General features: G+C 37.0%; 1 protein-coding gene across 3 annotated transcripts in view; it reads right to left on the bottom strand.

Annotated features, from left to right (window-relative positions):
• Positions 1 to 1,031: 1,031 nt before the first annotated feature.
• Positions 1,032 to 16,547, bottom strand: part of NEDD4 (NEDD4 E3 ubiquitin protein ligase) — a 58,905-nt gene continuing 43,389 nt past the window's right edge. For 2 of the 3 annotated variants that reach the window (XM_065642214.1, XM_065642213.1), the window contains 17 exons: positions 16,155 to 16,274; positions 15,513 to 15,719; positions 14,425 to 14,502; positions 14,132 to 14,186; positions 13,983 to 14,041; positions 13,015 to 13,080; positions 10,920 to 11,149; positions 10,199 to 10,320; positions 10,034 to 10,104; positions 8,362 to 8,457; positions 7,229 to 7,302; positions 7,035 to 7,095; positions 6,395 to 6,454; positions 6,186 to 6,293; positions 5,495 to 5,591; positions 2,903 to 2,975; positions 1,032 to 2,824 (listed from right to left, as the gene is read on the bottom strand). In XM_065642214.1, the coding sequence (XP_065498286.1) occupies positions 2,722 to 2,824; positions 2,903 to 2,975; positions 5,495 to 5,591; positions 6,186 to 6,293; positions 6,395 to 6,454; positions 7,035 to 7,095; positions 7,229 to 7,302; positions 8,362 to 8,457; positions 10,034 to 10,104; positions 10,199 to 10,320; positions 10,920 to 11,149; positions 13,015 to 13,080; positions 13,983 to 14,041; positions 14,132 to 14,186; positions 14,425 to 14,502; positions 15,513 to 15,719; positions 16,155 to 16,274 (1,680 nt within the window). In that variant the 3' untranslated portion in view covers positions 1,032 to 2,721. Of the gene's footprint in view, positions 2,825 to 2,902; positions 2,976 to 5,494; positions 5,592 to 6,185; positions 6,294 to 6,394; positions 6,455 to 7,034; positions 7,096 to 7,228; positions 7,303 to 8,361; positions 8,458 to 10,033; positions 10,105 to 10,198; positions 10,321 to 10,919; positions 11,150 to 13,014; positions 13,081 to 13,982; positions 14,042 to 14,127; positions 14,187 to 14,424; positions 14,503 to 15,512; positions 15,720 to 16,154; positions 16,275 to 16,547 lie in introns of those variants that run through there. The other variant, XR_010606771.1, reaches the window with a different exon arrangement.

The following is a 16,547-nucleotide window of genomic DNA, read 5'->3' as shown; positions in this document are numbered from 1 at the left end:
CCAATTCTTGGTGTGAAAGCTTGGTTCAGGCCCATCTAGTTCTGAACCCTTCCCTTAATGCAAATTGTTCCTTTCTTCATCTATTACAGCACCATAGCAATTCTGTAAATTCATACCCAAGGGTGGAAAAGCAGCCTTTCTTCTGATGTCAGAAGTCACAAGCTTCCAGCTTCATGGATCTCGGGAATCTCCATCCACCATCTGCCCAAGTAGGATCTCCAGTTGCCCCTTCTTAGTTCCACTGCATGGTTTGGTCTTTTGCCTCAACGAGGTCTCTGTGAAGACCCTTATGATCTCTTGCTGCTCATCCTCCCCAACGGTACAAGGCTTTTCACTTCTCCCATAGGTGTTTCATGGTGTAACTCAGCGCCCTGCCCAGAGCAGAGCTCCTGCAGGCAAGGCCAGCTCTGCCTCAGCTCTCAGGAGAGGCACCAGGTACTCCCTGCAGCCCAGGACCTGGCAGCTGCACCTTTCTCCAGGAGCTTCCACCACGTGCCAGGGCTGCTTCCCCCAGCTGGCACTACGGACCAAGCCCGGTGGCACATCCCCATCACTGCTGGGCAGTCCATGCTGCCTGCAGCAGAGTTTTGGGGCCCCTTTCGCAGTCCTGCTACACTCACCACCGCTGTCTGTTGGCTGCGCACCTGCCGACCAGCTGAGAAGGGTGTTCCTACAGCAGGAGAGGAGCCCGGCCCTCCCTCAGCAGTCGTCGGCTGGCACTTCTGCGGGGCCTCCACCTGCGCCTGTCTGCTGTGTAGCGTTTCTAGGCTGGCCATACAGTGACCTAGAGCTTTTATAAAAACATGGTCTTAATTTTTCAAAGAGTGCACACCTTGGCAGCAGAACACAAGGAAACAGCACCGCTGCGCCTCAACACTCACACAAAAGTAGCGGTGTATTGTGGTGGTGGATTTGCCACCCCGCTCTACCTAGGAGTACTAAAATTACTGAATTCTTGCTATTTCAAGACTACTGATTTGCACCACAAAGAACCAAGTCACAACTTATTAGAATAAACTTTTATTTACTGTTCTCAGGATCCTTATACTTTAAAGTATGCAACAAAACCTGCTACATTCAAATCTATACAGATTTACTGATATATCATTCGTTTTACAAAACTGCATATAGATTTGGGAAATTTGTATAAGTTACCTTTATTTACATGTAATATTCTCAGCCCTAATGACCTAGTCAAAGAATAAAACAAAGTGGGATTTTAAATATCCCTTAAGACCCATTACATTTGTTACATAATTTACATATCTTTAGAGATGTGCTACACTTCCTTCTTGCATATTTATAAAGACTGTGACTAAACAAATTTGCTGGCGAAAGCTAGATACTGTCATTTCTTCAGATCATGTTGGTAACAAAATGTTAAAATTAGAGCAATCCAGGTATATAAACCAATCTTTTCTTTTAGAACCAACTTTGCTAATCATTTATAACCAGCACTTGCCCAAAAAAAGTGTTAGCAATACAAAAAATACCCACATTTACAAAATAAATCAAACTAATATTTATACGACAAGTTGATCTACAATAAATTGCACATTGTTGGTTATGACTTTGGTTATACCGTATTAACAAATTTGGTTTCTAGACTAACAGTGGAGAAAAAAAAATACAAAAATGCAGCTATAGAAACTAGCATAACCTGTAAACATATTACAGAACCAAATTCTGCACCTGGTTACATGTGCATAACCTCCATGCAGTTCAGAGAAGTTTGCACAGGCCAGACTGCTGAATTTGGCTCAGAAAACCCTGTAAACATGTTTTTTTATTGTTATGTAGTGCAATACTGCAAGAATGGATAATAAAGGCCTCTAACTACCAGTAACTAATACTGAGTGATATCCATACAAATTTCACTTTAAGATTAATTTGTTGCAAAAGGCTGAATTGAAAATATTATCCATTGTTGAACTACAAATTTATCCAAAAAAGTGATGAACTCTCAATAAACCAATGATAGTATACAAATTCAGACAAAAAAGGATGTAATTTTTCATTACAATTCAGAATTATGCTGCTTGCTTATTTTATATGAAAATCCTGGGTTTGTTACACTGTTTTAACAGAAGCAAGTTGAAAACAGAAATCTAACAAATAAAATGTGTCAGCAAGTCAATGTTCTGCAAACCGATGGCTGATAATGCAAACAAATACCTTCCAATGTTTTACCTAATATGCTGAATTATAAGGTGCTTTGGGCAGATCTGTAGCAAACAGCCTGAAGCAGCACAGATTATGCCACTGCGTTACATGAAGTTTGTTGGGTTTGGTTTTGTTCTTTTTTTTTTTGTTGTTGTTTAAACAGTTTAACAATTTCAGTTGTTCCTTTTAAAGCAGCAATTCAAATCTACACTCCGCAAAAATTTCTTCACAGTTTTACTTCAGTAGTGTACTGCAGGACAGTCTGTCAAATACCATAGAAGAGGAAACTGCTTAAAAACATTTCAGTTTTTGACTTACTTGGCACTGGCCCATCCAATGTGTATACTGTAGTTATTAGCAAAGTATACAAAACTGTGGAAATGGCAAAACACATTTTCAAAAGTTAGTGAATTTTTAATACTTACATGACAAATGATACTATGAAGATTCAATAGCCATGTAACTAAACACAATGGTAGTCCCTGGAAAATTCAAATCTGTTTGTAAACCCTTAAAATGAAATTGCAACACTGGACTGATGTAATTTATGTCTGTGTCTTAATCAACCCCATCAAAACCCTGAGTATTTTCAATCGCTAGAAGAAGTTTATCCCATAAATCTTCAAACGAGTCATATGGAGGCAAATCCAAGCGATTAAAGCTGAAACACAGATGAACACTCTTTAAGTATTTTATCACTCTTACTTAAGGTCATAATTTACCTAAACTAAATACTCACCAGGTATGAGCTCTTGGCAGTTTCTCAGGGGTACCCCACTGTTCAACTGTAAACAACTGTGGTCCATTTGAACCTGCAGAGAAGAATACATCACTTTTCACCCCACTATGTGGTTCTTTTATAATTAGAAAGTCAAAATATGAAATATTTTGGTTTTTTTGTAATCCAATTCTGGCAACAGTAGGAGCTATCCACGTGAATCAAATACAGTCTATACTCAGTAACAGTCAATAATCCTAGTTCACTTGTATTTTTAATTATTTCTTGCTACATCTTAATTTCAAGAGACTTTTACACCTTAAGCTCCAAAGTCTAAGACCTAAATATATATATACATATTAGTTGGCATTGAAAATTTTATGCAGAAGACGCTTCTATACCGCATAAATTTTCCATGTTAAAATTTAGACACGTTTACCACAACATGGCAAGTTATACAACCTAGCAGAAAGTATTCAATATCCACCTTCACCTATGCAACAACAGAGCCAAGTAACCGAGAAATTTTTGAAACATTGTGAGCATATATGTACTCCAGGGATGTACATATGCACCTGAGAGAACTTTTTTTGGCTAGCAAGTGTTAACTCCAGCCTTCAGCAGCTGCCTTACAGCATGTCATATCTGAAAGTTCCTTGGACCTCTTAACTCTTGTCAGGTGGATGCAAAGGGCATTTTGTAACCATTTCCTTAAGCTGCTGAAAGCATTTGTGAGAGTTTGGAGAAGGCTTGTTTAATTTAAAAAAAACCCCAAACCAAACACTATCTTGTCAGAGAACAGGTTATCTGATGGTGAGTGTCCTCTGACTATTCTACAAGGAGACCATCAACACAGAAATTGTATTCCAAGGCAGATGGCTCCCCAAGAATGAGTAGCCTTCTGCTTCTGAAATGGAAGATGTGAAACATGTTTCGGATTAAAGATGAGCAGCAGTAATGAAAGCAGGTTGATCTATGAACATGGCCGAGGTGTAAGTGCTGTGTAGAGTACCTTTAGACCTATGACATGAATTTGGTGGGGGAAGACAAGAAATACAAGAAAACCACATGTCTGTTTACTGTCCTTGTTCTTAAACTTGGGTGGATTTGTCTTGAACACCAAGTGCTCACTCCCTTCCTGCAGGCAGAAATGCCTCTCTGGGCCACAGGAGGGAGATGTCCCGCTGGAAAGCCAGCTCTGGCCTGCAGCCGGGAACAGTGGCACCGGCGGCAGCGCAAAGCCACGTACCAGCGCTGCAGAACCACCTACAGCTCTTCAAGTACAAGCAGGTACTGGAATTGTGATCATTACTGGGACTTAGTGAGGATGGCATGCTGGCCAGAGTAAAGCAGAAATAGCTGTAAGAGAAAGAAAAAAAAGCACTGCGCGAGACAACTGCTAATTGAATTTTTCATTAACAATTGAATAGAACTACGGAAACTGGGTCCTGGCCAGAAGACTGCCCAAGGATATCCTAGTCCCGGGGCAGAAGGAAGCCCAGAGCTTCAACAGTTTATTTCCTCATCCCTTAGTTCTCTCTCTGCTAGTGTTTTCAGACAAATAAACAGAAATACAGAGGCAGCAGAAGTCCGATCGGGTTCTGCTGTGATGAGCATGTGCTGTAACTCCAACAGTACCAAGGCTCAGGTGAACAGCAGATGCATGGCTCGAGTTCGCTGGGGACCCTGTCCATGCCATTGGAACTCACAACTCATTCACTGATGGAATGGAAAACATACACTGAGTCCTTCCGATGGATGTTAAGAGAGGGAGAAATGGGTATATGTTGTGGTGGGTGATATTTGTTCACAACTCTAGTGTTTTATAAACAATTCACTGTCTTGTTTACAAAGAAGGAGATGTTTATTCAAATACAGAAGTTATGCTATTCAGTTACTTGCATAGGATCTCGAGCACTTTCAGCCTTAATAAAGTAGTGTAGCAGAAAACATAATAGCTGATGGCAGTGGAAAACAGACTTCCCGTAAGCAAAACAGCCCCCACCCTTCGGGGGTTGTTCTCTCCGCTTGCCCCTGGTCTTACCACAGTGTGTTTTCTGGCTCTGGTATTCAGGTCTGCTCCTTGCTGCCATCTGCTTGGTTCAGTCTCCTCATTGGAGGTTCACTATTTTTCTTCTGGCATTACACGTGACTCATGTGATTTCAGTGGTCCCCTTTAGAGTGTATCCTTGCAAACAATTTTATCTGTACAACCATGGCTTTTGAGCAGATAGAAGCTGTTGTGGAATCTGAATTTAGCTGCTGATGCCAGCACATCTTTGTAATCAGATCTTAGATAATTGAGAATTTTCTTCAAGCTCAATCGTGTTAAACAGGGATTTTTGCAGCTCTTTAGAAAATCCACAATAATTTGAGAGGTCCTACACATTTAAAAACTTCCAAAACCAGAACTGAAATGAAGTATTTTTAGAACATGGCTAACATGTGATCTAAGTGACTCTTCTTTAACTTTGCTTCTTGTAACTGCCAGCATGTAATCATTTTAAAAGCAAAATTTGAAAATTAATGTGCCTATGTTTGAAGTCAAATATCATGACAATGCCAGTATTATATTCTCATTACTTAATTGTAAACATAATCATAAGTACTCACCATACAGCTCAGCAAACCCATTCATAGGTACGCGTGATGTGCCAGTAACAAACTGAAGTAATCTTATTCTCTTTTCAGAGTCCATCATTAAGACTGCCTACATATGATAATGATTACAATTAAAGATTTATTTTTAAATTAAGGTTTAGAGCTAGCAACTGTGTTGAATAAATCTGCTCTCTCTAAATCATTATCCTTTATACATACGCATTTTTTAGCGACACACAGCCTACTTCTCTGCTTGTTGCTAAAAGCTATGAAGTCAACAATTTTTTAATGCACTGTAACAAGGGTATGGTTACTGGCTCAGCAGGCTGTTAAAATACTTCCCTTGAAGATTCGGCCCCTACTTTCTTTGAACTTTCCTGATGCTATGAACTAGCAGTCAAATTCCTGTAATTTATTAAACAGAAGAGTTTACCATCTCTTTACTGTACCCATGCCAGAAAAACCTACACAGAAATATTTTTAACCCCAGTCAGACATGGATTTTTTTGTAGAAGCAAGTATCAGTAGCATATTTACATTCTTACCACACATCTCATCTTTAGTTTTCTGACTTTAAGAGTTTTAATGGTCAAATATTTACCTACTTATTGATGAATCACACAATAAATTAGCAGAGCTGAAAGGAAGCAGCTTTCAAACAGGTTAAGTAAAAAAAAAAAAAAATAGTAGAACTTCACAATACCTTCCAGAACCACTGTATTACTTGATGGTTTATGTTGTAGCCATTTTTGTATTTTGTATGTAGCTTCCAGTCAGCCACATCCACATCGCCCAGTCCACACATTAATAACTAGACAGATAAAAAAAAAAAGCAAAAAACACACCACCAATTTTTAAGTCAGTAACATTAAGTTCCAACATAATTTGTTTTCTTTTCCATTATACACTTACCTCTAGTTCATTTTCATCAAAAATTTTAATGAGATCCTGCGGTATTAGCTCAAAAAAGCCCTAAAAAGATGAGGGAAGATTTAAAAAAAAAAAAAAAAAATCAAGTCAACATTATTTAAGCATTTTTGTTCGGTGAGAAAGATATCTAAATGCTTTAGTAAACAGAGCCAAAGCAATACATCAAATACAGATGTTTGGATACCAGCAGTCCCCAGTTTGGTTATAGTACTTTTACTTCTGACTTATCTCACATCTTTATTGTGCTACACTGAATGGTGAATATATAAGTGAATATCATATATGTAATAAGGCTAAACCAGCTAGTTTAGTTTAATTCTATTAGTTTGATTTAATTTTCATTCCTGCAGAGTTCATCAAACGGTTTGCACTACAGCTGCAGCTGTCAGCCAGGACTGAGAAATAAGCACGCTTTTCCATATGAATTAAACACCTCAGTAAAAATACACCAAAAAGAGTTAAGTCTGAAATAATTCAAAGCTGACACTACAAACAGTATCACTGCCTTTTTTATACCTGTAACAACATTATCTGCGGGTCCTCAGGATGTCCAAATAAAGCTTGTTTTAAGATTAGATGCAACAAATTCTTAGAAGAATTAATTTTGTAAGTAAAACTATACCTCTTTAAAGGCTGCCATTTGTTTCTGTACTCTGCTCACAAATCTCCACTGAATTACAAGACTGTTAAAAAAAATAAAGTAAAAGCAATTTATATACAAAGCAACAACTTCATTTTGTTAATACAACACACATAGCCCCTATTACTAGACAAGCAATCCAGTGAGACACACTGGACATAGTGATCACTACTTACTGAATGTAGTCTCTCTTGTTCTTGTTGGTGACAACTATTTCTGATCCACCACTTTTCAGTTCATGTTGATGGGTCTAAATGCGATGCATAGAACAGGTCTTAAATGAGGTATGTATAAGGTAATTTAAATAACTCTTGAAGATTGCAGAATTTGAAAACTATGAGAAATAACAACCAGTTTTGCAGGTCACCCAAATAAGTACAAATTGGTTGATTATTTTAAAATTGTATTATTCTGGGATGCCAGGTTGCATTGGGGCAAACTCTGCTTTTCCTGACCTGCAACAACAAGTCACCTAAGTTTGCACACAAGTTCCGAGTAAATTGGACTTCACTAACTGCATATTCAATGACTCAGCTTTTTTACCAAATCTCAAGGAAAAACACAGAACAATTTCAGCAACTGTCCCAGTAAATAAGTGAATCAATCTACATACCTGTTACAAATGATTTATACTACTGGAACCTCAGCATACAAATATCTGATTTTCAGTTCATTATGGATATACATTTTCATGCTCTTACTTAGGATCACTTTAGTTTCACGAGACCATGGAGGCTATTATCCTACTTGGATCTAGCTGGCATCTGTAACTTGGAATATTTATTCAAGACCTCTCATATTTCTACATGACTTATCTTGGATAGGCTTTCTACACCACAACGAACTTGTTTATTCCATAGTTTTCTAGTACATCTTGGAGGAAAAAAAAAAACCTATTATTATCTCTCAATGAAATTTATGATTTCAGCCATTTCCACCAGAGCTCATCCTTTCTAGCCAATCACATAAAACCAACCTCTTCTCCAGACTAAGTAACAGGACTATGGATATCTGTGTCTCAGTTGCATTCACAGTAACAGCTACATTTCAATACAAGTATTGTTTCAGAAAAAATCATGAACTATTTTTTAAAGCTCTGCTTATTTCCAAGTCCTTTATCACATCACAGCCAGGCAAACAGAGCACTGCATGAGGAAGTGCCAGCTACAAGAAGCAGCTGAATGAACAAACCAACAGGGCTGTGAATGAACGGGTTTTCTTAATATCATACAGATAAAAATCAGCTAATTTCACAGGTCAAGTGTTTTATGCATGTTTTCTCTATTCTACTTTACATAAACATACTAACCTGACCAAAAAGTTCTTCATCAACTACAAATCTGAGGTCCAGTTCTGCTGGATCATTTTCTAGAATCCATCTCAGAGAATTGTAATATTCACTATCCTAAGAGAAAGAATTACAAAATAGTAAATATAAAAGAGTAGCCACCTTTTAAGCTACAAGAGGCTCCATTACAGCCCAGTGAATGCTGCTACCTAAGATAATCCTGTATTTGATATAGAGACTCTGCAATTATACAAAGCAACAAATACCCATAAAGACGTTTGAAATCTTGACTCAATCTCAGGGCTAAAAATCTCTCACATAGCAGAACGGTGATAAACTGCCACAGCCTTATCTGAAGTAATGTGTTTTAGACTCTTTTCTGTCTCATCCTATATTTATCTTCCCTTTATTGTTAGGCATTACTACAAAGAGCCTTAGGAAATGAGTATTAAGATAAAGCCAATTGCGTCCTGTGTCGCACCAAAAGAAATGTGGTCAGCAGGTCAAGGGAGGTGATCCTCCCCATTATTCCACTCTCGTGAGACCCCACCTGCAGTACTGTGTCCAGGTGTGGGGCCCCCAACATAGGAGGGACATGGACCTGTTGGAGCAAGTCCAGAGGAGGCCACAAAGATGACCTGGGGGCTGGAGCATCTCCCCTGTGAAAACAGGCTGAGAGAGTTGGGGTCGTTCAGCCTGGAGAAGAGAAGGCTCCAGGGAGACCTTATAGCAGCCTCCAGTACCAAAAGGGGACCTATGAGAAAGCTGGAGAGGGACTTTTCATGGGCATGTAGTGATAGGACAAGGCGTAACGGCTTTAAATTGCAAGAAGGTAGATTTAGATTAGCTATAAGGAGGAAATCCTTCACCATGAGGGTGGCGAGGCACTGGAACAGGCTGCCCAGGGAAGCTGTGGATGCCCCATCCCTGGCAGTGTTCAAGGCCAGGCTGGATGGGGCTTTGAGCAACCTGGTCTAGTGGAAGGTGTCCCTGCCCATGGCAGGGGGGTGGAACTAGGTGATATTTAAGGTCCCTCCCAACCCAAACCATTCTATAGTACAGGGGGAAAAAAAAAAAAAATAATCAGGACACATCTATAAATCAATTACTCAGAAACAGAGAGAAAGTACATTCTGTATTCTTGTAGTGCAGCAAAACCAGTAATAGATTAAAGAGACTGGATTAAAAAAAAAAAAATAAAATCACTCTGCCCCCACAACTACTCTTGGTAAGAGCCATTTTCAGAGAAACAAACCAGAGAATTATAAGGGCCATGTTTTCCTCTAAAACTGTTACATTGTCTCACACATTAATATTTTCAGTCTCTAAAAGTATAAGAATGTTTCTTTTTAATAACCAAAAGACACAAACTAATTTAGAATACAGTTTGACACAGGGATCCCAAAGATGCTTATACTTAAGAACCTTAGTGTGTAAAAATACTTTAAGAAAACAGAACAGAAAGTTTAGTGTCGAGTTTTCAGTACAGCTTAACTGACTTAAACCAGAGTCTAGGTCTCTCTGATTTTCATTGGAAGTTTTAATTCGTATACAACTTACAAACTTATAAAAGATGTAACCTAAAATTTCTTTGAATCATACACTTTCAACCTTCACAATGTTATTAAAAGACATATTTAAAAAATAATATGAACACAAAATCCTAATATAGACAATAAAGCAAATTACGTACCACAGACTCCATATCATGAAGCATTATCGGTTTTTGGAGCATCATCTTGTAAAAAGGACGAATAAAAAAGGCTTTAAAGAAAAAAAATTGAACAGTATGTGACTTAAAATTCAAAATATTCACAATATTAAGCTAAATATTGTATTACATAAAATAAATACTAACCATCCAAAAGTTTGCCATGGTAAACAGCCATTCCAGCTACACGACCTATAAACTTGAAATAAGAGAGATGATCCTCATTGCAAAGTCCAGAGTTTGGATTGATCTGCAGAGTATAGTTATCTCTAAAGTTGAGGGAGGCAGCAGGGAAGAGAAAGAGAAACAAAATGTTGTACTATTGGAACAGTCCCACATTTGAAGATCTGAAAGACATCACTGGTTAAATGAGGTATTACTTTTCATGAAAAGTCATCATATTTGGATTAATAAATCATTAATCTAATATCGAACAATTAATAGAAGATTCTATTTGCATAGCTGAAATAACAATTTTGAAACACCACTAATTACCTTTGTAAGCTAGAGATATATCAACAACAAGGGCTTAACTGCTATTAATTTTAAAGCAGTCAGCGTAACATTCTCCACATTTTTGTTAAATAATGCTTCTTCTGTAAGCCATAGATGGTTGCAGCATATGCTTGTCTATGCAAAGATGTCATGGCTTATGTTAGACTGCTGAAAAAAAGATATAGTTACTGTCTCCACATTATTCTTCTGTCAAACAAAGAACTAGGTGCAGAACCAGGCAGTTATTAACAATTAAACCCTCCTATGCAGTTGCGGTGGGGGGAGTAATTCCATTTTTCAAGTAGATATGAGAAATACAATCGATCTGCTTTCCCTAACTAGCCTTCATGTCTTGCAGACCTTTTTTACTTACGTAGCTGAATATTCGAACAATCCATAATAAGGATTAAACATTTCTTTAGAGAGAAGGAAGAACCATTCCCTGGCCACTCCTCCATAGTCTAAACCTTTTTCACCATCAAATTCAATCCAAAGTCTTGCTTTAAGGAAGTCTGCTCTCTTTACGGCTATAATTCTTCTATAGGAATCCTCAAGGATTGTTGTGCGATGAATTTTCATTTCAAATCTATTCGGAATATCACTCTTAGGAAAAAAAAAAAAGCATATGAAAACCTAGAACAATAGAACAAAACCCAGCATCTTGCAAAGTATGCAAATTCTGTAAACAAAGAATGGCACACAAATAATTTTCTTAAATAATTTGGAAATATAACACAATATAGTTGACAAGAGGCTCTACACACAACTCAACAAGCATGGATAATTTCAGATACTGAGTTTTATTTCATATCAAGTAAATAGGGTTAAAATAAGTTCTTACTCGTAACAGCACATGTTCAGTTCTTCTGCATGCAGCAAGGCATGGAATATTTTTTAACACTGAAAGTTCATCATATTATTAGCTTGATTTAAAAAAAAGGCTGAGACTTTATAAATAAAATTATTTTGGAATGATTTTGCCTGACTTATTTGACCTTCTTGTTCAATATTCTAACTAAGGCTAGGTGCCCCATTCTCTTACTGAAGACATACATGACAAACAAGTATTCCCACAATAGCAAAATAAAAACCAATCCATTTAAAATTTTAAGTCACAGGAACAAATCACAATGTTTATATTTACTATAATATAGGAAAATATTTAAATTAATATATATATCCAAGGAGCTCATATTTGCTGCTGAGCTTTTAGAGTAAGCCCCTAATAAACCAGGAATAAAACTTTCCAAACTACAAACAAATAACAACTACTTGCATGAGGGAGCATGTTATTTGTCATTTTTTCCAAGTTGCAAAAAACCTTACGATCTTATATCTCTTATTTATATGGTGGCTGAAAAAGACCTATATATTTCATCATTTCAGAAAGCGGGAAATATCCCTACATTTTTCTTAAAAACTATATATCTATGTTTTTAGTTACAAATCAACTTTTCAGAAAAAAAGTTCAAACAATAATAAAATAAATTATTAAAAAGCAAACTTAGCTGATTAAAGTATTCAATAATTAAATCTCTATATAAATCAATCCATTACCCTAATTATCATTTAGGTAATTGTGGATGCTTAAAAGACAACAGTAATGTATGCTTCAAAATCCACATATGTATTTAATTCTTAAATTACTGCGATTATATTGTGTGGCTGAGCTGTCTATCACTTCTCAGATTAGGATAAGGACATTTGAATGAATGCTGAGCTGGTTTGACTAGGAACACAAAAACCAAGGTGCACATATAATTGTGTGCAATTTACACATCAGCTCAAAAATGCATAGATTTTAGAAAGGCTCGAGACAGGTGAAAGGTGAAGTATAGTCTAAACTCAAAAGGCCGTTACTACGTATATAAAATATCTCCCAGGAACACCAAATTTGATTGCAGTTGTGCAAAGACTCATTGTTATCTGAATACCCAGATGCTATTTACAGTCTTATATGCTATGTGCTATAAATGTATCTGGCACTGCCAATTCAAACTAGAAGTTGCAAGTGAACTTAAGATTTTAAGGCTGTAACAATTTTATTAGAGTCATCTAGCCTGAGCAAGATGACAGTACAGATTTCTATCTGAACAGCCTAAAAATCTGTTCTGAGAACTTGCATTTCCATATTCTGAGTTCCAAAAACTACTATATGCCATATCAGTGATTTCCAGAGTTTTCTGTTGCCAACCTACTTCCAAGTTCACAACTTCCACCTCTTAGAATCTCTACTTTTTCAATTGGGTTGCTTGCAGTCTCATCACTGCATAGTGTCACAAACCCTACTGCTAGATTAAATGCTAACTGTTACCGAGTTGCTGCTTCACAAATGTATTTGTGATCAGACAGTTAAGTGTACCTTCCCAAAGGAGGTTACAAAGCTCAAGTTCCTTTCACTGTAAGCCTTCCTTTGGTTAGAGGCACAAGTTCCTTACCCTTCTGCTGGATTCCTACTTATTACTAACCTGTTTCTTCAATTTCTTTCTGAAGAATTCATATTTCCGCTTATAGTCCCTGGAGTAAGGCACAGCCTTCAGAAAAAAAAAATGCTTGAGATACTCTAACAATAAATATAATACAAACTAGTCTATATTTGTGAAACACAGACAATGCATTTAAGTTCTAAGAAAACAGCAATACATGTTTTACTAAGTATTGGGAAGACTTTCAATTTATAAGTACATGAACAGTTAAAAACATCTAGAATGAAAAATACTTTGTTCAGAACACCTGTTCTGATCAGCTCCATAGAACTTATCCTGTATGCTACTATTAGCTGATGTGACCGACTAAGATCACTGACTGCCCCAGATCAAAGTGACCAAAACATCTCTGGTGATTTACGTAACACAGTCTTTTCCTTGCTGTATCATGACAGACCTGGCTACAAACACCTCTGTTTTCCGTGGACAGAGACGGTTGTTTACATATGTGGGCTATTAATAAACACACATATCAGCTGAACACTAAAACACATCTATAATTATAATGTGCACGGTCTTTGCAATTAGTCCTGGTAATTTTGCACTTCGGATTAAGTATCAAGGCTAGACTATTATTTTTCAGTTGGAAATTAATTTCACTCCTTATAAATTAATTTTGTTGTTGTTGTGTTTTGTTTTGATTTCTTCCCCCTCCCTTCCCCTTTTTTTTTTTTCCAAGTTTACTTCATGAATTGAGATAGTTTTATTTTAGACACTGTGGGCAAAAAAATAAAGGTTCTCACCCACTTCAAATCACCCCCTCCTCTCTGCCCCACCTCATTTCTACAGAAAGCTTTCTAAACAGTCCTTAAAAATAAATAAAATGCTTTGTTCAAACACCCTTGAAGTTTCATCTTCTAGACTGAGTACCCGAAAAATGACAGCAGGTTTTTTTTATTCTATTAACAGTATTCTTGAAAAATATGTAAAGCTACATGAGGAAAGCTTACTGGTCCAGTTATTGCCACATTCTGCAGTCGAGGATCCTCCCATTGTGTTTTCTTTGTATCTACAAGATATTTCTTAATTAGTTCCATTAATTTAGGTAATGTTCAGAAATAAAATGATGAGTGAGAGGAGAATACTACATGGTACGTACTGTGGTTTATGAAGAATATTCTTCCATCCGTGTGAGTTCTCTCTTCCCACCCTGGCTGTAAGGAGGAGACACTTTTTTTAGAAATTTCTGACTGTATAGTTTGCATAGAACTCAACATGACCTGCAGTTGGGGCACTGCCCCCTCCATCTACTCTTAGCACTGGAATTCGAATTAGAGTATTTTTTTGTATGAAAAAAGCAGGTTGTATTTTCTCATGTACCATCTTTGTTAGCTCTAATTCACGTATTTAAACCACTGTATCTGCAAAACAAGTATAAAACCATTTACTTACTGGTAACGGGCCTAGGTCTACTGGATCTAGAGAAGTCTTTCTCCTCAGATTAGGAGCAATTTTCAGTCTTGGATCTTCCTTTGAAAACAAAACAAGCAGCACTTTAAAATCCTTTTGTTGTTTTGGTTTTCTTGTATTGTTTTTTCCTCTTGTATTCATGACTGTAAGAATATGCCTAGTACCAACCAGATAATTGTTGTATATTTTTCAGCCAGATAGATCCTTGAGATTCTCAGTCCCCCAATAGTTCACAATCATCTTGTAATGGTCTTTCACTTTATTTTATCTATATTAAAAAAACCCTCATTCAACTCAGTTTTTGTGTAATTGAGTTGAATTAATCATTCCACATGGTTTCTGACAAACCTTGTGCTTTTTGGTTTTGGTGGTTGGGTTATTTTGGTCAGTTGGTTTGGAGTTTTTTTTACAGGGCATGGGGAAGGTGTTTGTGTTAAATAAGGTCTTTCCATAATCCTGAATAAATGAATATTCACTTTGCATCAATTTAATGCATTTCTCTTTCACCTGACAGTAATACTGACCTACTCTTTAAATGCTTAAGTCCATCTATTAGCACTGCCTAGTGATGCGCAGTGCCACTCTGTGGAACTACAGCTGTTCAACTCCCTCATCCATATTGCAGCTGCACCTGGCCTGCTTTCTTAAAAAATTCACAGCAACTTGCATTTTGCACTGTACCACGTGATAAATTCAAGGTAATGGATTTCCTGTTGAAGGTAAGATTACAAAACTCATTTCTGCTAACGGCACATATAAGCCATTGCAGTTTTACAGTTATGACAGCAGTGTCATTTAGGAGACGCTTTACATCTGTGAAGCAGACTCCTATATACATCAGTATTTTCCTCCTTCCAAGCTAAACTTCCAAGTACCAATACTGTTTGTAGAATTCGTAATGTTCTAGTCAGGATAGATCTTGTAAATTACTTCATTTTTGTCACTTATGTTCCTTAACAAACATGACACAGCTATTTTGGCACTAAAGAAATCTACAGAAGCTTGCTGAAAGCAAAGCTTTGACCTGAGAGGAACTAGAATTTCAGTCCATGAGAGCAGTTTTCCATTACCCATGTTGTAGTTTTGGTATTGTGGTCAATAAAGAATGGTCTCCCATTGGGGGCATGTCGGACTTCCCAGCCTTTAGGGAGAAATCCTTGCTCCATTTCAGGCTGCTGGTGAGAAGACTGTTGTGATGAATCACTTGACGTTGCTTGTGGTTGTCTTCCTATAGAAATACTTTGTGCAGTTGACAACTGACCTGGTTCCATAGCAATCTATGGTAAATGGCAAAAAAAAAAAAAAATCTAAGCCCTGTAGAGCAATGTATTTTTTTCTGTTAACTTATATTTTTGATTCATGAAAGCAGTTTCATAAAGCAAGTACCAGACAGTACACAGATTTGTTTAGTCTAATATCAACACCACTGACTAACAATCACTAATTATGCTACCAAGGGTAGAAGAAGTTTTTCAGGATTCTCAATCAGCTGTCACTCTCCAGGAGGCTTTCTTGCTACACCTTTAGAAGAGCAGGTTGCCATAAGTATTACTGTTCCTTACTCTTGTTGCATTCTCTCAGATATTTTATGCAGTGCTTTACTAGTTTATGCATTTTGCATGTTCTATTTCAAAGCGGTGTCTAAACTTTACTTCTATTATGTGAGATGTTTAAAAGGTTAAATGAATAAAACCATTAAAGACAGACAGTACCTGTACAACTGGCTTAATCCAGGTAGTGGTTCTAGAATTATGATCTATGTAATATGACCTCCCTTTTTCATCTTGTCGCTCTTCCCAGCCTGGGGGTAATCCAGATGAAGTAGGCAGTAACTAAATATTAGTGATAACAGAAGAAAAACAGTTAAGAAACCTACGAAACTGACTGTGAAAAGTCAGACTAAATGTCAAATTAAAACAACAAAAAACTAAAATCCAGAAGGTTCATGATTTTCACAAACTGGATAAAATAGAAAAGCTGTACTTAAATCCTTACTGAATAGTATGAAGTGACAAACTTTTTTTTTTTTTTTAAATTCAAGCTCCTCATCTACAAGGACTCATTTATATACCTGGTTTAGGCATGGCTGATCCAACCTAGTGTTT

The sequence above is a fragment of the Caloenas nicobarica genome, chromosome 10, assembly GCF_036013445.1.
Source record: "Caloenas nicobarica isolate bCalNic1 chromosome 10, bCalNic1.hap1, whole genome shotgun sequence".
Lineage (NCBI taxonomy): Eukaryota > Metazoa > Chordata > Aves > Columbiformes > Columbidae > Caloenas > Caloenas nicobarica.
The sequence above is the reverse complement of the archived record's forward strand: the minus strand, read 5'-3'. Positions and strand labels throughout refer to the sequence as shown.